The 27568-nt window shown below is 40.8% G+C and overlaps 1 protein-coding gene across 1 annotated transcript; it reads left to right on the top strand.

The window, feature by feature from the left end:
* Nucleotides 1–11171: 11171 nt before the first annotated feature.
* On the top strand, nt 11172–27544 carry PECR (peroxisomal trans-2-enoyl-CoA reductase; the record flags this gene model as incomplete). Its single annotated transcript, XM_080347069.1, has 8 exons — nt 11172–11286; nt 14281–14414; nt 22106–22271; nt 22924–23005; nt 25273–25369; nt 26514–26624; nt 27222–27333; nt 27456–27544. The coding sequence occupies 8 exons, from the start codon at nt 11172–11174 to the stop codon at nt 27542–27544; spliced, it is 906 nt and encodes a 301-aa protein (XP_080203195.1).
* Between the last annotated feature and the right edge of the window lie 24 nt (nt 27545–27568).

The raw sequence follows: 27568 nt of genomic DNA on the forward strand, positions 1-27568 counted from the left end.
CTTTTAGCACTTTTCTCCAATCTAATAGCTCCTGCACTTACAAGTCATTGATTAGACAACAGTCCCATGGATGCTTTGTTTTGGTAAGATGTCCCACTGCTGACATGCAAACTACGCACTCCATTCCCAGCCTAAAATGAAAGAGAAGTGTCTTTTTGTTACCAAGCACACAAAATTGCCAGAATTTTCCTATAAAGAGTTACTTCCAACTGGTTTAAATGTCATGTGAAGATCCTTACTACTGTAAGGATGCAATTTTATTACATACATACATGTTTTGTATATCACCTAATCCTAATTCTCAGGTTCCAATTTTAAATATAATAAAGCAAAGCTACTAGACAAGGAAAAAGTATTAACATTTATAAGAAGAGATTAAACAAGCACAGCTTACTGGGTGATTTTAACATTCCTCTGCAATGCTGGAAACAAACAGAAAACAATAGTTTTGGCCCACACGCGTGAGAATGAAGAAATGAAACCATACAAGAAAAATAAGTTGCCTGATTTAAGGGACTGGCTGGATCAGAGGCAACTGCAGGAGGAACACTGCGCTCATCCTGCAGTTACAACAGCGGATTGGTGCCAGCCCTTCTCATTTTGAGGACCTTCTGATTTACTATTGCAAGGATGTTACGAAAAGAAATCAAATGATGTGGAAATGAACAATGTTTCAAATCTTACCAATTTAGCATTATGTAATGCTGTCAAACCTTAAAAATATAGTATATACAGTGAATTAAAGCAAAATTACTATTAAGAGGACTTCACTTGGGAGGGAATTGGAAACCACAGCAAAGTCTTCTGATTGTGCAGGAAAAACAACCCAAATCTTCACAAATATTTGTAACAAATATAAGGGCTCAGTTTTTCACTCCTCATTCAAGCAAAATTAACAGCAATATCAAGTGACACTGTTATCTATAGGAAAGGTGCCTAAGGAAAAACCATATAATTATACACACATTGGGGCAGACAAATCCTGCTCCATGAATGTGGAAGACGCAGGATTAATGGTTCTCAGATTTCATAACATTTAAGAAACTGACTGTGCCAAGTATTCATGAAGTATTTAGGTACAAATCTGAAAACACTGAATAATGTTTTAACAGCTCTGAAGAGCTCTGTTACATTAACATTTAACATTTTTACATTAACATTTTAAAGAATGCACATGACCAATAATTAAGCTTCAGCCTAGTATCTGAGTCATCTCTTTAGCAGAAAACTAAGAAACAATGTTATCATAATTTATAGCCCACACAATGCTGGGGAAATTGTTATTCTTGAACAGATGCTAGAAAAAATTTGAGCATTTTTAGATTGGGCAATATGGTTCTGGTCTTTCCACAAATAGAGAATTTTGCTGGTTTGTTTTGAAATTTGTTGCAGAACTTTAGATCAACTATTTATGCTTCACACATTTACATACACACACATAACTTTTAATTTTACCACTTTAACAGCTAAGACTGTGGCCAGTTGTCTGTATATGGCTTTAAAGAACTCAAACATTCATATTATTATTTAGAATAAACTCACTCGTTGTAGTAAATTCATCCAGGAGGTATAATATGCTCTAACATTTTTCTATGAGGATCAATAATAAAACTTCATATTTTGCATCTATGAAATCCTAAAATCACTTTATTGAGCCCAATGAGCACCTGAGACAACAGCGAGATTCCCCTCCCAGAGGTGGTGAAAAGAAAGCAGGCCTGGAGCCAGAGAGAAGCCACAAGCATGACTGCTGGGATGATCTACTAGAAGTGTGGATACACAAAAGTTGATTTGGGATTATATTCCTAAAGTTCCTGGCTGTAGTTCCACGCTCAGTCCCTACTGCCTTGAAAATGGGATGACTTGCCAGTAGCATTTAAAAATAACACAAAGTTACAGGCAAAGATTTGTGGTTGCGCTTTTTTTCCTTAGTTTCTCCAGCCGTGAACTTGGTTAAACCCACAGCAGATGATAAGCTTATGTCAGTTCTCAGTATAATGCCAAAGCCTACAGGACCCTGTCAACCTTGACTATGCAAGGAGGAGCGAGATGATGTTACTTTTGAGTCTGGCACTGACAGGATCGCTGCTGGAAACCTGTGTCCAGTGCGTGTGCTCACCGGACAGGCAGGATGCTGATTAATAACCAGAAGATGCTGATGAATTATTTTGCTTTGCTTGACATCTCCATTCCCACTACAGGAGCTATTGCACTGTGAGTTACCTCCAAGACTACAAACAAACACCTCAAAAACAGGGTTATCAAGTGGTGGCAGTTCAGTTTCTTCTTCTCATGCTCCTGAGCTGAGAGGAGGGAATGGGTAATGGGGGACAAGCCCCTATGAAACACCGTTACTGTGGCTGGGTCAGAGCCCTTGGGATAAGGAAATGAAGGAGTCTGGGTTATTCTGTTTAAAGTACAAGGAGGTTAAATCTGATGTCAGTCTGTCTACATCAGAAACAAAAACATGATACAGAAGTTCTCTGTTTCCAGTGGAGGAGGATGCAGTAAGATAAAAGCTGAAAGATACAAGTACAGGGCAGACGTTAGGTGGGTGTTTTAACCAAGTGGGTAGGTATCATTTGATGTACATCATGGAGGGCTGGGTTGTTCCATCACTGGAAACTTCCAAATCTGGACTCGGTATCTTGGCAGCAGTTTGGTCACCAGTACTTGATCAGAAAAGGTGTTCATGTGGAGAAGGCCTCTGGGTTCTATTAGGGAGCAATCAGACTGAAAAATCACAGAGATCCCTCCTGATCCTAAGCCTGTTTTCACAGTACATGTTCATTCTTTTCTCATCTGTTTTGGCTAATGGAGCAGCTGGGATACCTTCTGCCACCTGGTACACACCTTCTGAACACAGCAATTCGAAACACCACCATCAGCCCCACATCCCCCAGGGATGCAGGTGAATCATCCAGGATCACGCTCCAGTCCTGTTTTTCCTGGGAATATTTTCTCTCTAGTTGCAAACAAAATATGGGCTCTTGCAGAAATCACAGTAGTGTCCACAAAGCTTATTTTTTCTCTCTTCCTTTGCTTTACATCCTGTAAAAACAAGGCCAGCACTCAGCACTGCACAGCTGTCCACAGCATCAACTCTTTTGGCCATACACCGAGATCTTAACCCCTTAGAAGCCTTACTGTGGAGCTGAAGCATGACAACTGCTATGCATCTAATATTAGTGATGTCTCCAATGTGGGAGCACAGGGGCAGACAGGAACCTACTAATTGTCCACAGGAGGGAAGAAAAAGAAATGGTCACATTTCGGAGATAGCAGGGAACAGTTTATTATCCAAACAATTTGTTATTAACTTCTGTGTGAAAACAGATGGAGAACCCTGGGGAGGCAGCTCTGTAAAAACACTCTGTAGAGGAATTTTTAGAAGCAGAGTCTTCTGTTACTATGCAGGAAAGCTACTGCTGCTTATGCTTCCCATGACAGTATTAGTCTTTTACACACAAAACAAGAGCCTAAAAACTTGGTCTTGCACCATTTAGGTCAAATGAAGTTTTCTTCCATTGGTTTTCAGGGCTTGATCCTGCTGCTAACAGAAGAGAAATTATCCAGTTTGAATGCAGACAGGTAGGAAGAGGCTTCCCACAAGATAATAAAATCCTTGATCTTAAATCCCTGTTACAGCACAAGTAACCTTTTTATGGCTGCTCAGAACAGATATGAGAGGAAAAAATGTAGATGGTAAGCAGTGAGGAGCATAAATTTTTATTTTTATAGCCCCATAAAATGTACAACACGCAAGAAGAACTGGCACTGAGTCTTCACTCACATCATGTAGGCGTTATCTGCAGAAACAAAAAACAACTTGTGCTTTAGAAGCACTGAGAGTTGCCCAGGATGGGGAAGAGACAAGGGGAAATTTACCCCAGAGACATACCTGGAGAGAGAGTTCCCTGCCCACAGATCCTTCTTTGCCTGCTCCTTTTACTCCATAGCCTTCCCATCTCCAGTCCCTCCTCCACCCAACCCCACTGCTGGTTTCGTGCATGTGTGTGTTTCTGAGGATGCATGTTACCCAAAGGATTATTTCCAATTCCTAGTATTTTTAAAGAGGTTATCTGCTGGCAGATCATACACATGAAAAATAGATGGTATCAGATGCATCCAGCTGTTCAGGACATATCTGTCACCAGTCAATCATGTTAGGATAAAACACACTGGTCTGATGAAGGACATGCAGCCCCAGAACCTACAAAAACATGTGGCAAGATCTGTGTAAAAAAGCATATTTAATTCAGAACTTACATTGGTAGAAGACGAAACTGTAGGGCTCCCTCAACAGCTTTGGATCTGTTTTAAATACCTAAACAACTCCACATGATCTTTCACATATGCATCCTCACCATACTCTGCTGAAACTAGCTCAAACTAGACTACAGAGTTACTTGAATCTAGCAAATACTCAAGGATGTGATGAATGACATGTTAGAAGCCGAGGCAAAGACAGCCTGTCCCTATCAGTACTAGTGTCTCTGCAGCTTGTGGTGAGCTTGACAGGGGGATTTATCTCACTGAAAATAACTCTTTTGCATTTTAAAAGAAAATAAAATGTTATTTTTAGCCAGATGGATTCCCTCATCAGGATCACCATGCAGCTACCCCTAGAGGAAATAACATCTAAAGGGAGAAAAACTACCCTTTGTGGCAGTGGCCCATTACGTGGCTGCATTGAGTTTCTGTATAACAAGAGGCGCAAAGAGAAACGTCCGCCTATGCCATCCCAGCAGGAAAAGCAAACAGCAAAACTCATAGATCACACCGGTGTTTCCCTCTCTGCTTATTCCACAAGCTTCAAAATGTTTTCTGGAGAGAGACAAGAAAAACGACTGTGCTCTGGGGGTGCATCTGAGCAGGAGCAGGAGCAGAGCTCAGGCTGGACTGCCAAAAGCAAATGATGGCACCAGAGCAGAGGGGACAATGCAGTGAGATGACTCATGCCACCAAAAAACATTATTGGTGTTTGCTAATGGAGCCCCCTGCCTCATGCCCTCCCCTCAGGAGCAAAGGGTGCTAAAAGCAGAGGGAGGAGTGGGCAAGCAACACAATCTCTGCAGGCAAGCGCCAATAGACCCAAGTTTGCCCAGTCCTTGTGATGCATCACTGGCACACGGCTCCTGCCTGTCTGGCCCACACTAACAATGCTGAGCATCTTCTGGACCAGTCTCGCGGGCAGGATGAGTCGGACCTGCACTGGCCAGGGCAGGTTGACCACCATCAAAGCTGCACCTACAGCAAGGCTAGGCTTGCTTGGGCATGGATTAAGGGCTTGCTGGCTCCTGGTGCCCTGCTGGGCAGCTCAGGCCCCTTGCTCTCCCCACCATCCTTCCATGAGACACCCAAATGCTGACAGTACTCTACAGATACAGCGAAGACAAAAAAACAAGTAGCGAAGGAAGGCATTCCCAAGTATTATCACTAAATTTTTTCTGGATGACATTTTCAAGGGATTTTTTTAAAAGTCAAGGACATTTTACAGAGTATCTGTTTTATGAAACAGTTCTTTTTATTTTATTCTGCTGTTCCATAACTTTTCCAAATGTCACAGAATAATAACTGCTGTGTAGATCAGTATTACTCAAGGCTGGAAAACAGCATACAAGAACAGCTGTGCATTTTTATTTGATATTAAATGAAATGCCTAATCAATTTTCTTGCATGCCAACTCTTTTCAAAATCTGCAAACTGTACTATTTTTTTTTTAGAACGAAAGTCTGAAGTGCTGTCTCTCCATTGTGGCCCCACTTCTTTGTCCAGACTTCTAGAAATAAAACTTGAAACAAAGGACTCAAAGCTTCCCACTGCCTCCACAGGGATGAGGACTGTTTCTTCATGTTTATTATACTATGCTAAAAATGTCAGTGAATGACACATGCACATTAGCTTTTAGAGAGAACCAAGGCTTAAAAAGAAGAATGACTTGGAAATGGAGGTTGGTTTTAAATCCTCAAAGTAATCTAAGTGGTTTAGATAAGAATCTTGAATAAACTTAACATATGTCCCTAAATACTGTAGGAACAAAACCTCAATGATGAAGTGGAGTCATGCTCTCTCTTTTCCCCTGCTTTACCCCTCACTTCTGCATTTGCCAAAGCAGTGCATTCTGCGCCTTGAAACAGCAGGTGCCCATTTTAATTCCAAACCCACTCACCAGGTCATTGCTGGATTACAAATTACCATAGGAACAACTGAATCAAGTGGGTCCCACCAACTCAGGCCCAGCATCCTGCTTCCACAGCAGGGCCTTTAAGCTGGGATCAGGTGTAGCATCTGTTTTTATTGGTATAAGACCTGATCCAACCTCAATTTGAAGCCTTTATATTAAACAGTATTGGAAAATGCACTAGAAGGTTGCTCCACACATCAAACGAGTGTTGTGCTTCCTCTAAGCATCCAAGCAGTTGCCCAGAAAAAAGCAACAACAGAGCAAGCATGTAGTACATGAAAACAGAGTTTTAAACCCCTCACCTCCCTTGCCAGAGTGCAGAAAAAACACCTGCTACACAGCGTATATCCACACACATATGCAAGTGGAAACACTGGGAGTTGCTAAGTCTGAAGAACGCAGAGCCATGAAGCACGAGTGGTGGGTGAGAAGCACTTGTGCTGATGTAAGACAGCCCAGTCCAAGCTAGCTAGAGACCTGGCCGGCAGATAGTTACTGCAGCGAAAGACTGCAAGACCTCCTAATCCTTTTCTGTGGGAATCATGCAGTGCTCTTTGCCAGGAAGTTTTCATGCATGCTGGACTCCTGCCTGACCATAACTAAAAACTAGGATTTCTGTTAGCACCTCAGGCATTTTTTTCCTTCCTTTCCTAATCAGAAGATCCCTGACCATCTCAGTCTCCTTTCCTGCCCTGCTCTGTGCTGGCATGATCAAGCACCCAAGTGCTTTGCTCAGACAAAATGAGGAGAGATCACACAGAAATACCTGGAAACAGAGAGTAAGAAGCTGCAGCTGTGCAGCCCAATGGAAGAACCTATAAATTGTAAATCCAGTCTGGAAAGGATTATCTGAAAAATATTGACACCAAACTACATGCTACAGTTTTTATTTGGGCAAGATATCTGGGGGCTTCAGATTGGAGCTTTCTCTGCGTTACACCCAGCTACAGCCCAGGAATTGCTGAAGAGCCAAACTGCACAGAGAGAGAACTGGAAGATTCCCTTGGGAGTGATTCAGGGTTGCTTAATGCATTGCACAGTAAATATAATCTAAGATATTTAGACAGTATCTCCAGCAGCAGGAATTAGTTGGCTCAGGGGACTCTCAACTGGATACAAGTGCAGATACAGATCCATGATGCCAGGGTATTAAAAATGCAGGTCTTTCAATTGCAGACAAGTGAATGCATCAGGATCATTACTATAGTATTAGCAGGGTGTGTGATTATTTAGAAAACCTGCTTGTGTACCAGTTTCAAAGTGTTTGATGCTGATATTCTACATCTTGTACCACTACAAACTCTGCATTGAGTGGATTCTCCATCTTCAGTATCTCCGGTATGTTTTTAATTACTGGCGTGAAGTTCCTTGGGATAATGTTGAAAGGTTGTAAAATCCTGATTATCTCCTAATTAGTCTGAAATCCCCTGAGATACCACTGCGAGTAAAGCACCTTTCCGGAGGGGAGGTCCCTAAAGACATGAATCAAGAGCCTGCCCACCAGCTGGAGCTGACCAGGAGGTGTCCTGACATGACAGAAGTAAGGAAACAGAAAGGCTCTCACTTGCTGGTGAGAGATGATGAAAGGAAAAATAGCCACAGGAGAGAATGCACAGACAGGAGGTGAAAGTAGCAGGGATTTCCAAAAAGGTATTTTGTGTAATCCCACAGGAAGGTCCAGAGAGATAAAAAACCAGAAACTCGTATGTACCAGTTTTCATCTGGTTTTGGCTCACTCCTGGCATTTCTTTTAATAGGTATGGGGGGGAAGAAATTAGAGTTGTTACACTTCATGCAATTTGGTATCCCAAGAGAAGAAGGATGTGAACCTGGAGCATCCATAAGAGTGGGGTTCTGGGAAAGCAAAGCCCGCTGGAGTGCAAGACTCATTCTTTCTAAGGGCTAACTAGCAGAAACCCTCTGTCAGAAATTGTCTGCCCTTAAAGTTTTATTTCTGGCACTGAGATGCTTTTCATTAAATCTCCTCTGCTCTCACCGCCTTGTGAGACTGCTGGCCCCAGGGATTCCTCTCCCAGAGTTTGGATCCCACGCAGGTTTCTCTCCTGTTTGGAGCTGTTTTCTCACATCAGGTTGGTATTCAACAGCTCTGAGACCTTCCCCCTTGCCAACGTGGATTACAAGCCATGGGAGGGCAGAGACCCCCTGAAGGACAGCAGGCGATAAGGAATTATAAAGGCAGTACATAGCACTGTCAGGATTTTTAAAGCACAGCAGCATACTGGACTGGCAGGTGTCATCAGCTGAATAGCTGAGCCACAGGCTGGCAAAGCACAAAACCGGCTTTTGACAAAAGTAGCTTTTTTTGAAAACACAGAATTTCCTGTTCATCTCAACAAATTGAACTAGTTCATTCAAAGCCAAGACACAATTTGGGAGCTGTAAAACCAGGAAATCTAGTTTTTTCCTCTTCAGTCTATAAATAAAAAACTATATGTTGAAGAATGACGTGCTAATCATACAGCCCTGAAGGAGCTGACAACTGAAAAAACCCTACTGATTAATTCTTTTTCCTAAATGTGTCATTTTGATTTTTGAATGGTTCATATTTTAAGTGATAGATATACCAAGGAAAAAAATACAGATGGTTTTTAACTTCAAAAAACGAAGACTCCAAGGCTTTAAATGCAGATTCTAAATGCAAGCTGACACATACTAAATAAATAAATCAGCTGTCTAATCAGGCACTATTTCCTACTATATAAAAATTAAGAATCTGAACATTAAGTTTAGAGAATAACATAAATATGTAAGGAGAGCCTTCTGCTCATTGAATTTACCACTATGGCTGCTGCATGTATTAACAGACCAACATGTTTTAATGCTCCCAATAAAAGAAAATGAACATTCCTTTGTGAATAAGGAAGTACAAGTGTAGGAGAAGATTAAAATTGATTTCGGTTAATAAGATTTTCTTCTTTTGAGCTTAAATAATTTTGAATTTCAACCACTGGAGTAAAATTGATTCATACAAAGGTACACTTTGAATCCTTGGTTCAAAGGCAATCCACACAACAGTGAATAGAAGCCATTGCCTCACTGAAAACATCTGTGAGCGTTGGTTATTTCAGCTCTGTTCTTTGTAAAAAGGTTTTGTACCAGAAGGGGTGACCCTTCATTAAATGCCACGGAATGGATGTCTCCTTTTCTCACCTCCTTACTCTCCAGTCTTTATGCCCTTCCCCTTTCTCCTCCTACCCATCACTCACAGAACCTTAACTCATGTGTTCAGTCCCTTATTTATAGCATTTCTATGACTACTGAGAAATGCCAAAACCCAAGCAATTTATCCTAATAGGAATAAAAATCATTTGATAATGCTCGCCAGGAAGAACATTGAAAACAGCCAAGTCATATGAGCAGGAAGGCCCACCGGATTTTCCTTTGTGGCTTGTGGCTCAGTTGGGATGGCAGGCAGGTTGGAATATGAAGATCTAGTTCACTAGCACAGATGAGTGCTTCTCCCTGGGATTAATTAATGATCGCTCTGATACGGCCTGCGTAAATATGTAGGGCAGCCAGAGATAGTTAATGGGGATCTGTGGAGTCTCCAGATTGTAAAATATAATTAAAGGGGAAAAAAAAAAAATCTTGCATTGTCACCCACAGTGATTCACGTTTTGCCTCCAGAAAGTAATACTGTGCTTTAAAATATTTAAGTATTCTGCAAACATTAACCCACCCAGAAGGCAACTTTGCCTAATGGTTGCCTCACTGGCCTAAGTCACCATGCAGAAGTCTATTCCTTTCTTGTCACCCTTTGCTGAATGAGTCTGGACACATCGTTAACTTCTCCGTGCCTCCCCTTCCCTACACTTAAAGCTAGGGCAGACAGCTTCCTTTGAAACACACTGCATTTCAGGATGAAGATGCTATCTTACAGTTGTCTCTGATTTAAAGTATTAAACCTTAGAACATGTTCAGGGACAAGTAAACAAATCCATTTAACAAATGAGAAAACTAAAACAGACTCGACAATTCTCCCACTTTACTTATATGTGTCTTTTAAAAAAAATTTCTCTGTCTCTTCTCAAATTAGCCATCTCCCCTAGGGTGAAAATAACAGGGCAAAATTGAGATGTACTTTCAAACATCTCTTCTATTGAAAAGGACAGAGGAGATGCCTGGAAAGATACTGAACATGCACACACGCTCTTGGGCACATCAGCACTGGTTAAAATCACCTGCAATGGACAATGATGCTCTGTCACTTCACTGTGGGATAGAAAGGAAAATAACGTTGCCTTTCCTCTGTGTCAACTGAGTAATTAATACTGAGGTTATTGAGGGGCATTTTAAGAGAAAACAAAACAAAACAAAAACAAAAAACACACCATAAGGGCATTTTGGCACTAAAAGGCTATGTCAGGGACACGGCGAATGGTACCACCGCAGCCCTCACGGCCTCTTCCCGACAAAGTGCCCGTCAAGGGCGAGGATCCTCCGCCCGCGGGCCCCCGGCGGGACAGCACCGGCCGCTGCTGTGCCATTCGTGCCACCTCCACAGCATCACTCCGGCTTCTCCGCGCTGGGGCTCCGCACCCGCGCCCCGAGGGCACCTCCCCGCGCCGCTGGGGAAGGTGACCCGAAACGGTACAGAAAAATATTCAACCCCCTCCCTTCACGGCAGATGAAACCGCGGATGGTGGGTTTGCTGCGAGGCTCCCGCGGGCAGGGGCGACCCCGAGGCAGCAGGACGCTGCCTGAGGAACCGATCCCTCCCCGGCGCCGGACCTGGGCATGGGTAACCGCCCCCCTTACCTGCCCCCCGCGGGTGCCGGGTGCCCGGTGCCGCGCTGTGCCGCGCCGCAGGACTGCGGGATGACCCGGCCAGGGCCCCGGAGCCGCTGCCGGCCCCGGCCCCGCCGCCCGCTCGCCGATCCCGGCGCTGAGCCCCGGCGCGGGCGGGGCTGCCCGTCACGTGGCGGCGCCGTTGTGCGAGCCGCGGAGTGTGTGTGTGGGGAAGATGGCGGCGGCGCGCGGGCTGCTGGCGCCGGGGCTGTTCCGCGGGCGGGTGGCCATCGTCACCGGCGGTGGCACCGGCATCGGCAAGGCCATCGCCGCCGACTTGCTGGCGCTAGGTGGGCGGTGGATGAGGCTCCGCAGCAGGGTGGGGTGAGGGGAAGGCGGGGGATGGGGTCGGGGAGCTTCGGACAGCGGGGCTGTGAGGGGTTTGTGGGCGGGACGTTGTGACAGGAGTCGGTGAACAGCGGTGGGGACGAGGTGAGGTTGATGTGGGGCTGTGTCGTTTGACCCGCTGGCACTTAAAAGATGCGGCACTTAAATTATAGTGGTCAAAGTGAAGTTATATTGAATCCGGACCCTTTCTCTTGTGTTCCCTCTTAAGTGGGTTTTCGTCTTTAGGCGGAGGATTTATCTGGTTGTTGAGCTAAGTCTTGCAGAGCAGTAAGATTTTGAACCGTTGTCCACACAGCAAGCTTGGAGAAATGGTGCTTCTCTCTCAGTGCTTGTGGCAGGAATGTCCTGAAGTTAAAGTATATCTTAAGTGTGCGCTTTGTGGCCTTTCTTTCAGTGCGGATTACAGAGATATGGTAAAATCTGGAGTGAAAGGCAATCTTCAGGTCATCCACCTTGCACCACCTTTTCTGCAGGTTTCCACATAAGTGCTAGGGATCGTCGGCATCAGAATGCTTTCGGGTCATGTTTATTGTCGTTATTGGGTGCCCCAGCACTAGCATTGTGGCTCGCGGTGACACACTGCCTGTGGTTCACGCTCTCAAAACGTGCACCGTGCCATTTCACTGCGGGGTAAAGAGCCTTCTTTGTTAACAGTGTGCTGGGAGACATCTCTCCATCTCCTGGACTTTGTCACCCCAGCTTTGCACTTGCTCTGTGGAACTGAAGGGAGGGCTGGTTCTGTCACCCTTCTATTACTGGAGAACTCAGCATTTTTTTTAAGGTGTCTTTACATGCACCCTTAAAGAGGTGCTTTTTAAGCATCATCGCGCTGTTGGTTGATGGTGTTACCCCGTTACCTTAAAATTGTACTTAATTTGATCTGGATTATTTTCTCAAGCAAAATACAAATAACAAAAGTGTGTGTTCATAACATCCTAAATAGAAAACAAGGCTGCAAGTCTCTACAAAGCATATGTGAGAAAGTGAAGAAAGAGCTGTGGCTTAAGTCTGAGTAACCTTCCTCACCTGGAGACTTACTGGCTACTCCTGACAAGAAGATGACCAGTAACTATTTCCATGTGTATCTTGTGCTTTAGGCTGTATTGTTTTTGAAGGGGATACTGGCTGGACAGAGAATGCCTGAGGGAGCAGTGACAGATAATACACGTTGTTTTTATAACCAGTCTCCTTTGATGCCTTCTTGGACAGATTTAAACCTTTCCTCTGGAAACTTGTGACCTTTTCCCTCTGACCCTATCAGGAAGTGGTCTGGTCATTCTTTGTGAAGAAAAATAAGTGAAGTAGTGTCAGCTTGTACAGTAGCTTTCAAGTGTTCTTCAGTAAGTTAGGATCTCCATCTCCCCCAGTTAGCATATTTAGCAAAAATACAGTCTCTTACTGGACCTTATTCTATCAATGTGGGTATTAATAAGCACTTCAGTTGATAAATATAACGGTGCTACTGTGATTTAGTATTTTGTGTTAATTGGTAATGCTGTGTGCCATTTTATCTACTCTGTGTTAGTCAGGTGGTTGTGAAGTGACTAGAGTTCTTAATTTAAAAATCAGGAGACCTCAGAGACTACTATCTACATGTGTTGTTATAAGATGGCCACTGATTAAAGGTGGAGCTCCCATTCCTAGGGATATGTAGTTGCAGCAATTTCTTCTGGAAGAATTCAGCTCCTCTGTTGTTTGTTTTGGTTTGGTTTTTTAAAATTTTAGTTTTATGTATAGTTTCACAAGACAGTATGAGCCAAATGAACAGCTTGCTGCTCTTTACTCTCACTAGTTATTTTGAGTTGATTCTGGTGTTTGTTTGATCACATGAGAGGCCAAATTCCACTCAGTAAAATATCAACAAAGGAAAAAAAAGCACCTGGCAAGCTGGTAACTTTTTTTTTTGGCTGGGTGAGAATGTTGAATTGGTTTATGTTAAAGCAGATGAGCACCAGAGCTGGTGTGAGGAAGGGATGGCCTCTGCTGGGTGCTCAGATTATGGAAGGAGCGAACTGGGAGCAAGACCTCCTTGCCTGCATGGCAGTGGAAGCTAGTCATTTGTTTATCCATAATATGACATTGCATGCCTACTGGATTTGCATTAGGAATTTCTTTGGTGTGGTCTGTTTTAGTCTGTGTAGTAGCAATTGCTGAAGCTTTAAAGCTGTCCTGAGTCCACTGGTGTGACAGAAGAAGCTAGACTAGTCGTAGTGTCAGTGTTTGCCATTAAGCTGGCACCTGCCTTGTTTTTCTCTGTAGAACAAGTCCTTCTGCCTCTAGATGCTGAAAAAAACCCAGAAAGTTTGACCTGTTGCCTATTTTTTTCCTCTCCTTTCTGAGCGAGGGTTTTGCAGCGTGTGGTGGTGCCACAGAGAAGCCTCTGTTCCTGCTGTCTGTAGTCTGCAGATAAGAATTAATCTCATGAGGCTATCATCCTTTCCTTGAGCCTCTGTAGGGTTAAAAAGCAGAGGATTACATTTGCTCACCACTAATCAAAATTATGGCCAGACATATGGTAAGATTATTTTTGTGGTTTTAGGAGCAAGCATTTTTTTTGTAATCAAGACCTGCTGAAACATCTTTAAATCACATAATTGATAAATGAGGCAGCTGTGAGCAAAGGCAGCAAAAGTGATGTCTGAAAGCTACTTTGCTGACTCCGCAGCTCACAGGCTATCTTCCCTTCTGCAGGAAGGAGAGGGAACCTCGTGGACATTTTTTTGATTGCTTTTTTTCTTGGCACAGTGGGATCTTGTTGCTAAGAAGCACCTGACATCAGTCATTTCTTTCTCTTGCAAGAACTTCAACGCTGTATCTTCTAGTCAGTGACTAATAAATGAACATCCTACAAGATATCTCTATGATGTTATTAAAAACCTAGCGTAACTGTAATTTTAACCATGTTAGCTGAAGGACGTTTCATTTTGTCTCTACAGGTTGCAGTGTTGTTATTGCCTCTCGTAAATTTGACCGATTAAAAGCTGCTGCAGAAGAACTGAATGCTACATTTTCTTCCATGAGTCCTGCCAAAGTGACTCCTGTACAGTGCAATATCCGCAAAGAAGATGAGGTAAAGACTAATGATCTTGTTCTGGGGCTTAATGTGTCAAAAGCGTATTGTGTACATAAATTCACAGATCTCCAGAGGTCTTTCCTGGCCCTCTCAGAAGTGGCTTAGATCTAGATAAAGATGTGCTTTCCAAGAGAAGACCATTTGTTAGCCACCCAAGCAAGAAAACATTTGGAATTGCAAATATTTTTCTGACCATGCATATGTATTTCAGATATTTCTGGGAGAAGCAGGTCTCTGAAACTGGCATATAGTACAGCTGAGCCGGAGCCCATTTAGCATGGTTCTGTGTCACGTTTCTGTAACTGCAGTGAGGGGGCGTTAACGTGTGAAGATGGAGACCTCAGAATAGTTCTTTCAGACAGGGAGTCATAGAATAGAATCTCATCGCTTGTGGCTTGACACAATTGCCCTGCATCGTCAGTTTTGCTTGTATCAAAGCAAAAAAACCCCACAGATATTTATAGCCATGTTTCAAATTTTGTTTACAATTACAATTTGGTTACAATTACTCAGTTACTATCTCAGTTAAGCTTTTTCTTTTGTCTTCATATTACAACAAATGGAAGGTCAAGAGCAAAAGTACTTAATCCAGGTTCTTCAGAAATCTTCATTCACCTCCTATTTTTTTAAATCTGTTTAATTAAACATTTACAAGTCCAGCATCAGGTTGGACTTTGAACCTATTGCAGACAGCTAGAAAGTATTCCAGTAACCACTGATTGCTACATTTTTTTTAACTTTTCAAATTCTGTGTTAAATTCTAGCATAACTTGAAGGAATATTAAAAACCTTCTGTAGCTATGTGGATTCTGGAAATATCCTAATGCACAACCATAAAGCAAGTAAAAAATAAAATTCTTCCCTTATGGAACAGCTCGTGCCATAAAATATTTATAATAATATACTTAGACTTTCTCTCCTGAAGGAGATGAACCCTGGGGCTGTGCAGTATGTCACTTCACCTACCAGTGAATTTTAGGTTTGTATATACTATCATCAGCAGTGCAACATAATAGGTTATGACAGATGTCAGAGGGCAATTTACAAGATTAAAGCTACAGGAAAGAAAAGAGGTAAAGAGAGAGAGAGGCTTAAGCCTTCTTCAACATCACTGTTCCTGCAGAAAATACTCTGCATGTTTAATAACCTTTTGCAGGTTAATCTTATTTCTGCATCAGTTTAAAAAGGATTTAGGGGGAACTACAGTGTTCTGTGGGATGTAGAAAGCTTGGATGGTGAAATGAGGTAATCTCCACTAAAAAAACTTACCATTCATTCTTTTCCTGTTTATTAAACATGGCTAAATACGTGTTGGACAAAACAGTCTTAGATGGCTTTGGAATCTTTCCTGAAGTTGCTTTTAAAGCCATGTTTATGGAGCTGTGTGAAGTGTTCAGGCATTATTCTGTGTTACTGGTAGCCATGCTGATATATGGAGAAACTTCTGTATTTGGTATTACCCTGCAGTATCATCATAGAATTGTCTTGTTTCCGAATTTAGTTTTAATACAGATACACCAGAACTTCCTTAGAACTTTTCATACAATATTGGAGAAGCCTCTATCAGGCACCTTCCGACAGTGGAAGTTCTCATAAACCATCATCATTTCACAGCTCTATCTACTGAAGAGAGAGTGCAGAGGAATAAGGTCGATTAAACTCCAGTCTTGAATGTTTCACTCATTGACCCAGTCTCCTAGTTTGACTCACTTCAGTTCTCCAGCTGCTCTTGCTTCTTTCTGCTGAAGTCCTATTCAGAAAAAAAAACACTATGAAAAATTTATAAGTCTTTTGTGGAAGTTTTGAATAAGGAATGCAATTTCTGTTGCATGTTAACATAAGAACTTAAGTGTACCCACTAAAAAATGTTTATCCATTCCATATGTCCATCTCCAAGAATAGATATTTTTACTGGTTAGAGAGACCCTGTGATTTTTGGTTTTTAGCTCTTGTTTTTCTGGCTCTTTCCTCCTCTGTTAGTTCTTTAATGCTGAGATTCTCAAAGATTGCTAAATTCTGTCCAATTTTTACTTAATTTCTAAAATTACTAGTGGACTAGAAATGTGTCCAATAGTAATTTTCAGCTTTTAAATTTGTGTTGAGCATAGTACTTCCTTACACTTAGGTGTTTAGTGTTTGTAAGTTGAAGCTAAACTCTAATAATCGGTAACATATACTGCTAAAAACTGTTGGAACTTAGAACTGATGGATGTGGCAGATTTTCCACAACCCACTGCTCACAATTCTTATTTATTGTATTTTCTAAGAGCAGCAATGGTGAATAGTTTATTTTAGTTTGCATTTGATTGTCTTGCAGAGACTAGAGGAAAAGTACCTTTGGGCTTCTACTTCTAGTGAAAGAACATTGTATATCCTCTTTCAAAACCTACTCCATTCTTAACCTTAAATTTAGTGCCTGGGACTTTTAGTCTTAGTAACATGTATTAGTAGAAGATGTAGTGAAGAATTTTTCTAGCCTTGGGGCTAAATCTTGAGTAGAAGCAACACAGCAATCTAACTCACTTCAGTATTTTTACAAATACGGGACTAGCTTCTTGTCTACAGTGGAATTTGAGGTGAGAAGGCATTTAAACTTTTGGCTTCCCTCCTGAAAGAAACAAGACTTGTACAGCTTGTTGGCTCTGTAGGTACTCATTAAGAGCTTTACAACTCACTGTCTGGTTTCAGCTTAGCGTGACCTAAGAGAAGGTACCTCAAAAATTCACAGAAGCATGTTGTTGGGTAGAGAGCACAGCCTCTACAAGTATTCCCTGTGAGTCATTACATCCTCTTTCTCAGCTCTTATACCAGCTACGATAGAATGTGTGAAGGAGAAATACCTTATGAATGTTTCAACAAGGGAAAAAACTTGGGAGTTCAAGCCTCCTTAGATGTCAGAACTGATCCATCACAAGCGTCAAAGCCCAGAAAGCTTCCTGAAGAACTACATAATTAATTCGTTATATTCTTCTCTTTGACACTGACACCTTTCTAAAAGTAAATATTTCTCTTAAAGGAAGCCACTGTGATCACCTCTAACAATGAGCCATCTGTAGCATACGGGGTTTTTTTTTCAACCCTCCATTTCCATCAGTGGTTCTGCATTTCTCTAAAGGCCCCTGTGAACTTTGTCATGGTTTTAATTTTATAATCAGGCAAACTGGAGGGAGGAACTTTGAATAGAGATCTAAGAATGATTCAAGTGCTTTCAAAATTACCAAATGATTTTTTTTGCCTCCTGTTGCAAGTCTTAAAGTAACTGACCTGCTTTGAAGGTGACATAGCTCATTCCTCTTGTGTGCCCTACTTTGGATCTGTGAAATTCAAGCATTAGAAGATTCATCCCTCATCATATAGTGCAATATATCTGTTAAACTCTTTCTGGCCTCAGAAGAGTCAAAGAAGGTGCAGTGAATTAATTGCTGCAGAGCCTGATGCCATATATCATGGGAACAGCTTAATGAATTCACATTTTTAAGTCTCTTAAGCTTCATCCTCAGAAGCCTTCTTGCTTTCTAGCAAAGCTTACTTTTTTGTTTAATGTGCAAGACGGAATCTTTCTTGACGGAGAATTTTCAGCCATTGCATAACCTGTCAGTTTGCTGCTGCTGTTGGCTAGTTTTCCATTGAATGTTTTGTAAAGGATAACAAACCCATTCAGTTATTTAAAATGGATGAGTAGAGGGTTCTGGAATTCCAGTAAAAGCACCTAAGGTTTCTATGTTTTGTGTTCATGGAACCTTATCCTGAAGCAGTGGTTGTGCACCTGTCCCTTATCCTGTGATCTGGAGTGTATGTAGTGATCAATATAGATTCTTTTTGATTATGAAGCTGAAGTGATTTTAATTATTTGTATGTTTTCTAGGACTGCTTACATAATGTGTTGACTATAACAAAAGCAGATCACTTTGCTCTTGCTGAGATGCAGGACAGACAGCTGTGTGTGTATCTTTCCAAACCGAGCTCTTTTTTTGGAAGTTCAAGGATGTAATTAACTAATTCCAGTGCCTCAATGTAATGGTGGCTAGAGTGGAGGAGAAAGAGCCCATCCTTTTTCCCTTGTGAAAAGAGCTTTCTGTTGGTCTTTGTAGGTGTTGGGAAGGAGAAGCACATGTTTGTGTGTCTTAAATGTTGAGCTACAGCATTATCTATTGACAGGGAAAGAAACAGATGAGGAACTTGTAAAGCCTTTGTGCTTTATGTGCTGGACAAACATTTCTTTACCTGCCATCTAGTTAAGTAGAAGACATATCTAGGTAAGTGGAAGATAAAACCTTGCACGTTTAGTAGGCCACTGCTTTTCTTGCAACCAGCAATTCAGAATTCTGTGCAGTGTCCCCTTTCCATACTAGAGTTCCAGCAACAATAACTGCTGCTGGACCAGACCTCAAAGCTAAAACCTATCACTTGGACATCAGACAAACAGGACTTCTCAACGTGGACTCAATACAGTACTGTGTAGCACTTGCCTTATGTCTGAGTTCACTAGTAACATTTCTTTTTCAATAAACCTTATAGCTTAGCGTAGTCTCAGTTGGTTTATAAACACTTAATGCCTGTCTCTGTGAAGCCTATAGTGGAAGAGTGTGGCTTGGTGGGAAGCTGTGGATAAGAGATTCCTGTTGTCTTGCTTTAAAATAAGACAGCAATAACAAGAAGTAAAAATACCTGTTATCACTGTGCAAGAATGCCTACTAGTTCTAGTCCTCAAATAGCAGATCTCTAATATGCTGCAGTGGGTAGTTTGCCTGCTGAGTTTTACTCAAGTTCAAGGTGACCTGTGAATGAATGCATGTGAAGAGTTCTCCTTTTTCTCTGTGTCAGCGAGTACCGTCACCTTAGTTATCTGTGAAAGTGTACTACTGTATAATACCTTTGAGTTGCAGTCACACATAAAAAGTCCTTATTGAAGACCTCCTGTCTTCTGGTTATGTCTGAAGGGCCTGAGTTTGTTCTTTTCAGTCTTTTTCAGAAGACTGTCCTAAACTGCCCGATATAGTTTCTGCAGTTTTGCTTTACTTCCAGAGAGCGTCTTTAGTAGATTTTTTTAATGAAGTTCTTTCTTGTGAATTGTGAATATTTAGGAAGAGAAAGGAATGTTCTTTAGTTTTCACTGCGATTTAAATGTGTTCTACCGCTCCCTCGTTCTCACTCTGCTGGTGACTGCTGTCACCATGTTTACTGTAATTGGGAGAAGCACTGCAATGATGCTTTCTCTGCAACACAGACGACGTTATGAAGATTGCTGCAGTTGGAGCCATCTCAGCTGTCACTGGAGAGCCTGCCAGCCTTTGCTGGCTTTCGGAAAGCAGAACTGATATGTGTTTGGTTTTGGTTTTATTTTTGTTTTTTTATTACCCTGAGAACAGGGCATGACAAGTAGAAACAACAACAGAGTTTCTTAAGATAAAATGTGTGAACCATTTTGAATTGATGTCATGGCAGTTTTTGCCCACCTGCTGAAAACTTGCTTGTAATGTCTCTTCTCAGTGAATTTTTTTTCTATTAATTTATCTCTGTTTTTTTTTCCCTTTTCTGTGTTTTGTTTTGTTTTTCCTGAGCCTGAATAGCCTTAGTCTGTTCAAATATTCCTTGTACTGAAACCATATCCCTTCCATAAATGAGCCCATACTTCAGTGACTTATGGGGACCAATATTCAAAGCAAGATTCTCAGACTGACAGGGAGTAGAGTTTGATATTGCTGAGCAACGCATAACTTTTGCTGCCTAATGAGACATAACTTACTCTTCTCTGGTTGTGAGCAAACTTAGAAGTCTTTATGGCAAGGTGGTTCTGGTAAGTCATGGGTTTGGGACTGCTCTCACAGATGTTTTGGTTTTTTGGTGTGTTTTTTTTTTTTTTCCTCAGATCCCACAAGCTGCAATGATTGATGTGAGGAATACGATGTCATTCAGAACTTAAAGATGGTGATTTATCTATGAAAATTGTTTTCTTAAGGCATCTTTTTCTCAGCACGCATTAGTTTTTCAATCAGGCTTCAGTCACCATATGCCTATTTAGGTTTTTTTATTCAGCAGGGTGCATCCTTGCTGAATAAGCACTGGAACAGGCTGCCCAGAGAGGTTTTGGAGCCTCCTCCTCTGGAGACATTCAAAACCCGCCTGGACACATTCCTGTGCAATCTGCTATGGGTGAACCTGCTTTAGCAGGTGGGTTGGACTAGATGATCCCCAGATGTCCTTTCCAACCATAACCATTCTGTGATTCTGTGATTCTGTGATCCATACAGGATCCATGCTATTCTGTTAAACCATCCTGAACTGTTAGCAGCGAAAGCTATAAGGCAGCTATTTATGAGACTGAGGTGGTGACACTCTTGGTGAGATACATGTCATGTATTGCTTGTTCTTTTATTTCTGATGTTTTCTACTGATAGCTCAATACAGAGGAAGGTTGATAGATATCCTTCCTCTAGTCAAATCTGTTTTAGCAGCAGCATTGCTCCTGCTGTTTGTTTTTTGTGGTTTTTTTGATCTGTGTTTTCTTTGACCACAGATACTAGATTAACTTTTCACATATGCTTGAGTAGGAATACCTGATACATGGTATCTAGTTATGATAGGTAATGTATGTGGGAAGGTCATGTTGCCCCACTTATCCTGTTTCTTAAGATAAAAGTTAAATTATTAAGCGGTTGCTATAGACTTCTTATTGCTGTCTTGTAATAGGAAAAATATAATACATCAGCTTTGGTATGTGTAAAATCTTTGAATGCTTTGGAATACATTCCCTTCCAGAAGTTTTCTCACATTTAGTGTGAGTGTGTGGCAAAGCTGCTGTACTTCCAAAACAAGACAATGCAAAAGGCTTTGCTTACAACCTGTAGCTCAGATTAGGTCAGTGTTAGAGCTAGGTTTAGATTCTCAAAATCTATTTCCTTCCATATGAACTTAAGCTACTCGTGTTCTGCACTGACTGGTCTTTGAGTCAGTGAATAAAATGTTTATTGCTATTTGCTGTTAATACCTTCTCAGAGTACCCAAAGTTAAACAGTGCCAGACAGTGCTCTTAATCGTAAGTATTCATCTTGCTTATAGACAGAAGGTATCTGCTTAACCAAATATTCACCTTTCTTTTGCTGAAGAAGGCAACTTGTAGTATTTCCAGCACTTGGTAGGAGTTCCCGTTTTATAGGGTAATAAACTGACCTGCTTGGTCTGCATAAGAAGATGGGCTGTTGCCAGCTCATATGTCATAGCTTCAGTGAGCGTACACAACTTCACAAGATGATTTATGTTTTCTATTTAAAATGCAAAAGTATATAGGTCAGATTAAAAAAACAGTAGCTACCTTATATGGAACTGTTCCAGTATCTGATGTGAAGTCGCCCACCCTTGTGAAAAATGTTAGGAGATTCTTAGTAGGTGTTAAGTAGAAGGTTTTGTGTGTGCTTGCCTCTGCAAGCCTTCAGCAGCATAGATAGTCTTCTTTCAGTGCTGATATTTTGTGTGGCACCTGCATTATACCAGGAAGATTTCCTAAGTAAACATGGACTCAGCCCAATCCTTCTTGGCTGACTAAGCCTGTCATACCGATCTTCCAGCCCCTCTGAAGGCTGGTGCCTCCTCTTTATGTGTGAAGATGATATGAGAGAGAAAATGCTGTCTGAGAATGAAATTTGGTATATAGCTTAATCAGCATACCACACTAACAAATATTGTTTCAGGTAGAAGCTTTGGTGAAGTTTACACTGAGTCTGCATGGGAAGATTGACTACTTGGTGAATAATGGAGGGGGCCAATTTGCAAGTCCTTCTGAAGCCATCCGTGCAAAAGGCTGGAATGCTGTGATAGACACAAATCTGACAGGCACTTTCTACTGCTGCAAAGCAGGTAAGGACTGAACGTTAAGCTTTTTTTTGTTTGTTTTGGTTTTTTTTACAGTGATACCAGAATACAAGACATGTAAAGTTTCCCTACTTTCTTTTTTCACACACTTCTCTGACAGTGGATATTTATTTTAATGAATCTCACCCAGAGCTTTACCTTAAACTTTACATTACAGTTGTTCATATATACAAACAAACATTTAGGCAATTATGATCTTCTGGTTAAGGCCAGGTTTGAGGAGTCAGTTAGTTTGGATACTCAAAGGACTACAGGAAAACCACTTAACTTCTGTAGCCTGTATTCCCTGTGTTACACAGGGAATCCCTCTCCCATCAGGGATGTAAATTTAGAGTTAAATTTAAGTACAATGCATGATTCTCAGACAGCATTAGGAACGTGGAAATGAAAATAATTTATGTGGAAGCATGAGATCTTGATTTCCACCAAAAGGCTTCTTGACAAACATTGAGCCTTACCCAGACCACACCTGTTTTCTCACCACTGCAGTGGTGAGGCTGTGATACAAAGAGCAGATTGTTTGTCTAGATCTGTGTAGTGTAATTGAAGTTAAAACTCCAGAATTGGCTCCCAATTGGCAAGTTCATTTGTATGCATTTCTCCTGATATTTATAGAATATCTTCCTCCTTCATACAGTGTACAATGCCTGGATGCAGGAACATGGAGGAGTGATTGTCAACATTACTGCTGCTGTGAGAAATGGGCTTCCTGGAATGTCGTAATATATATTTTATTTTATTTTTACATTTTCCTGTATTTTTCCCCTGGAAGTACCAATTGCTCCTAAGTACTTTATATTTATATAGAAATCCAGCATACAGTATAGAAATACAGTAGTTAGGTTAAGGCAGAGCAAGAGTATCCTTTGGCTGTATGTGTGGGGGCGTCTTTTATTACTTCAGTAGAGACTACAGGAGTAAATAACATCTCTGATCTCTGTCAACTTGTTTGTAAGAAACTATGAAGCAAGACTTGCCAGTGAAGCTTCCACTGGAAATGCTGTGATAGTGGGACTAGGTGCACTGAAATGTAGCAGTTGTTTGTTCTCTCTCAAAGTTTCTACAGGGTTTGCAAACACTTGGCACCTGTTGTTTTCCTCTTCTGCTGTCAGTTTACAGGTCTTGAGGGTGTAGTAATGAGTTATGGGAGTTGGACTGGTAGCAGGGGAGTAGGAGGAACATTTCTAGTATGTTACCAGGTTTTGCTTTATCCTTTGGGTCACATAATGCCTGCCTTTCCCGTTTTCCTTTTTACCCTCACTTTGTAGCCATCTGTCTCAGAGAAGTTTCTCTGACACAGAGAATCACTTCTATTTGCTCTTCTCCTTTCTTGACTGGGAAGAAGGCTCATGGGTACAAACATATTACCACATTTGTAGTTCTTTTATAGTGACACAAATGATCACAACTGTCTGCATGTAAATGCAGCATCCTCTCCATATTCATATATGTACTATATTTGTTCAAATTTTTTTACCCTCAAAACGAGGTGAGCAGGAGTCTTCTGATTTGAAACTTTTCCACCAAAAAAATTCCAATGTGTTGAAAGAGAAATAATGTTCAGAAAATTAATTGTTTCAGTTATTTATTTTAAAAGGAAATTTTGAAGTTATCAAAATGCTGCATTTTGACAGTTTCTTAATTGAAAAAATTGAATTTCTTCTTTGAAACTACTTTTTTTAACTTTGAAAGTGAATTTCTATTGAAGAAAACATGAAAACATAATTTGAGTAAATGTTACCTTGCTTGTCTTTGTCCTGATTCAGGGTTGAAAGTTTTCAAAATTTCAAATTTTCAACCAACAGCAGGATATTTTCTCACTAGCTTGTTCTTGGCAGTACAAAATAAATTTAGAGATCCACAGGGTGGTGCTGGAACTACAGTTACTTGCTTTTCTCCACTCTGCTTACATTGTGGTGCTAAATAGGCTGAAGCTATATTTGACAGTTGAACCAAGAGATAGAAAACCTAGTTCCGAGTAACAGTGGAAAAAGGTTTCCAAAAAAACTGTTGTGTGTGTTGTTGTTGTGTGGATGTAGGTGGATAGACAGAACTACTTTAAAATTAGATTCCTGCTGAATTGATACCTGTTTTGGAAAGAGACTATTGAAAAAGACTTGCCTTTACAAGTCCAACCACTGCTCATGCCAGAAATCACTGGATACAGTTTTCATAAGTATTAATTTTAAGCACAAAACTAGTCAGGTTTGTGTGTTCATACTGTGTTTGGAGATGATTTATTTCTGGCCTAAACATAAGTCAGGCTTAAGAAACAGAAGTCTGGTGTAAAACCTGAATGAGCCAAGTTTTCTTATGCCTTTCTTAATTTTTTCTTACTCCTTTTGTGGTATTGGAGAAGCTATTTTATCTGTCTCCTCTCTTTTGCTAGGCTAAAGGAACTAAACTCTATTACTCTTTGAGTCCCACTGTCTGCTATTCATTACTGCAGTAATTTGGTCTGCATTTGTTCAAGCTGGTATTCATTTCAGACTAGTTTCCTACAGCAGCAAGGTGTGTGAGATCACTCTGGCTATGGTCATCTCTATCTCCATCTGCCTATAATAATTTTTGAACAGGGGCTGGTTTGAATCATGTTTGTCAGAAGATCTAAACCATTTTTCAGACCACCATCCTTTCAAGTGTTGCTTTACCTGTGCAGCCTATGTTTCATAGTGTTACACAGTTTGAACTTTGTCTCCTGTTGTTTTTCATTTTATAAGCCACTTCTGCAGTGGAATGTCGCTGACCTCATGTCACATTGGGGAAGAAATGATAACTACTGCCAGAAATGACAGGAAATTGTAGCATAGCTTGTTTAAACTGTGAATCTATGGTCAAACTTACAAACTGGAAAATCTCTATCTCAGGTGGTTGGTCCACCCATAGAAAGCTACTCTGACTACCCTAGTGAGGCTGTGGTAGAATTAATATTGGGCACTGTCAGCTGAGGGAACAGATACTTCTTTTGTTTTTATTTTCTCAATAGGCACACAGGAGCTGCAAGAGCTGCTGTGAATAACCTAACCAAGACTTTAGCTTTAGAGTGGGCCCACAGCGGAGTAAGAATCAACAGCGTTGCTCCTGTAAGTAATGGCAAACAATCTGATTAAACTTAGCCATCATATGTGCTCATGGTTAGAATTTTCAGACCAAAACTTTCAGATTTTAACATCTATAGCCTGTAATTGTTTGTGCATTATTTATGTATTTATTTATAATTCCCTCATCTACATTCTTCAGGTCATTTGAAATTATTTTGTACTGTTAGGATGACAACCCAGAGATGTGGGATAAAGTTGCTTCAGCTTTCTGCTTTGTCTTGGCACTCTTGGTTTATTTTCTAGTATAATGAAATGAGATAATACCTTGGAGGAGATGGTAACTTGCCTTACAAACCCTTGACATAAAACTACTGAATGCTTTGTGTCTCAGTAATCATTACATGATTTCTCAGTTCACACAACTTTTTTATTTGAGGTTCAGGTATGCTGACGGTTTCCATCTGTGTCCACAGAGCTATTTTGAAAATCTCTGTGTCATATACTGTCTTTTACTTTGTCTTCTATGTGTTAAGTTAGATTAGTTTTAGGCAGAAAAAGACTGTATTTGGAGCAGAACTTCTCTCAAAGAAACTGAATGTAAAAATGTGTGTTCTGATTTTTTTCTTATCAAATATATGCAGACAGGAAACCACCATGCAGGTCAGCTAAAATATGCCTGCCACATTTCTGAGGAAGTTGGTAGTGTGTGGCAGTTGTTTTAAATAACTGTATGGAAAGACCTGCTGTATTTTCTAGTGCATGGTGCTGCAGATACAGAGGTTATATAGAAGCCCTCCTATTGACATTAGAGATTGTACAAGAAAGTATTGAGAACTTGTTCTTGGGCCTTGGTGATTTTCTTCTGTAAGGTAATATGAAATGCTTACAATTTCAAAATGGTCTTTGAGTTTCTTCTTTATACTCTCCACTTGATAGTTATTGAAGTGACAGTGGAGAATTGGAATAATCTGAATCATTGTGCTTGAACAGAGATGTGGCTAGCGGCCAAATTACCTTCTTGTATAAATGATACTATTCCATTAAATATAAAAACTTGCATTCGAGTGCCGTTTAGATAGTTTAATCCCATAGAGAATCACAGTAATTACAACTTCATAATTTTACAATGAACACAGTTTAAACATATACAAGATAACTGAATTTCCACTATGCTGTTTTAAAATAGGGAATAGCATTTTCAGAAACTGCTGTTGCAAACTATGGAGAACAAGGTACAATGATGTGGTTAAGGAGCATACCAAAAGTTCCTGCCAAGAGATTAGCGGTTCCTGAGGAGGTAATGTATTTCAGAACATTTGTGATACTTCTCTTTCTGTATTTTGAAGCTACTTCATTATATTGAGAACAACAACAAAAAGAAAGACTTAATTTTGCCCTGTGATTGAATATTAAAAAAGAAAAAAGCTAGTAGTAACGTATAGTAGTGCCAAGTGGGAGACTTAACCAGTAGTCACTGTGACCCTAAAAATTTAACTTAGATGCCTCTTACAGCTGAAGTGTTACATAGTAGACATTAGTTCTGATGAGGTTGACTTCCAGCAGGGAGGACTGAAAGAATTAATATTAATGTGAAAAAAAAAGTGTTTCTTAAAATTGCTTAGCTCTTTTCCACCGAGAATGTACATCTTTGATAAACTGGTCAACTTTTGTGTTTGATTTTCAGCATCAGATGCTGATCTTTGAGAACTTACTGGTTTTTATCTGTTAAATGCTTGATGTTTGTGGCTGGAAAGATGCCTTTAAGACTGTTACGGTTTTCATTACTGAGTAGAAGGCGTTGCTATGTCTTGCCTGTAAAAGTTTTTACAAATGTCTTTGACATGAACAATTCCCAGCAGCTTAAGAGAGATTAAAATTGTCATTCTTTTGTTAGATCTCTCCTGCAGTGTGTTTCCTACTGTCTCCAGCTGCTTCTTACATAACTGGGATAACCATGGTTGTGGATGGTGGCAAAAGTTTGTATAGCTCTCTCCTAGAAATACCTGGTAAGAAGTGGGCTCCAAAATAATGTCCTGTCAGTGGCTGAAGGTGGGCAATGGGAGGACACAAAAGTAAACTGCTTAGTTTCTCAATCACCTAAGTATGTTACTTTATTTGCTTTCCTCAGATCACGACAGATGGCCCCCACCACCAGAAGGAAAAAATTCTGAAATGCTTAAACAGCTGCTTTCTGGCAAGTTCAAGGCAAAGCTGTAAAAGAATGAGATTTCATCTTATTCC

Source organism: Nesoenas mayeri, assembly GCF_963082525.1.
Source record: "Nesoenas mayeri genome assembly, chromosome: 6".
Lineage (NCBI taxonomy): Eukaryota > Metazoa > Chordata > Aves > Columbiformes > Columbidae > Nesoenas > Nesoenas mayeri.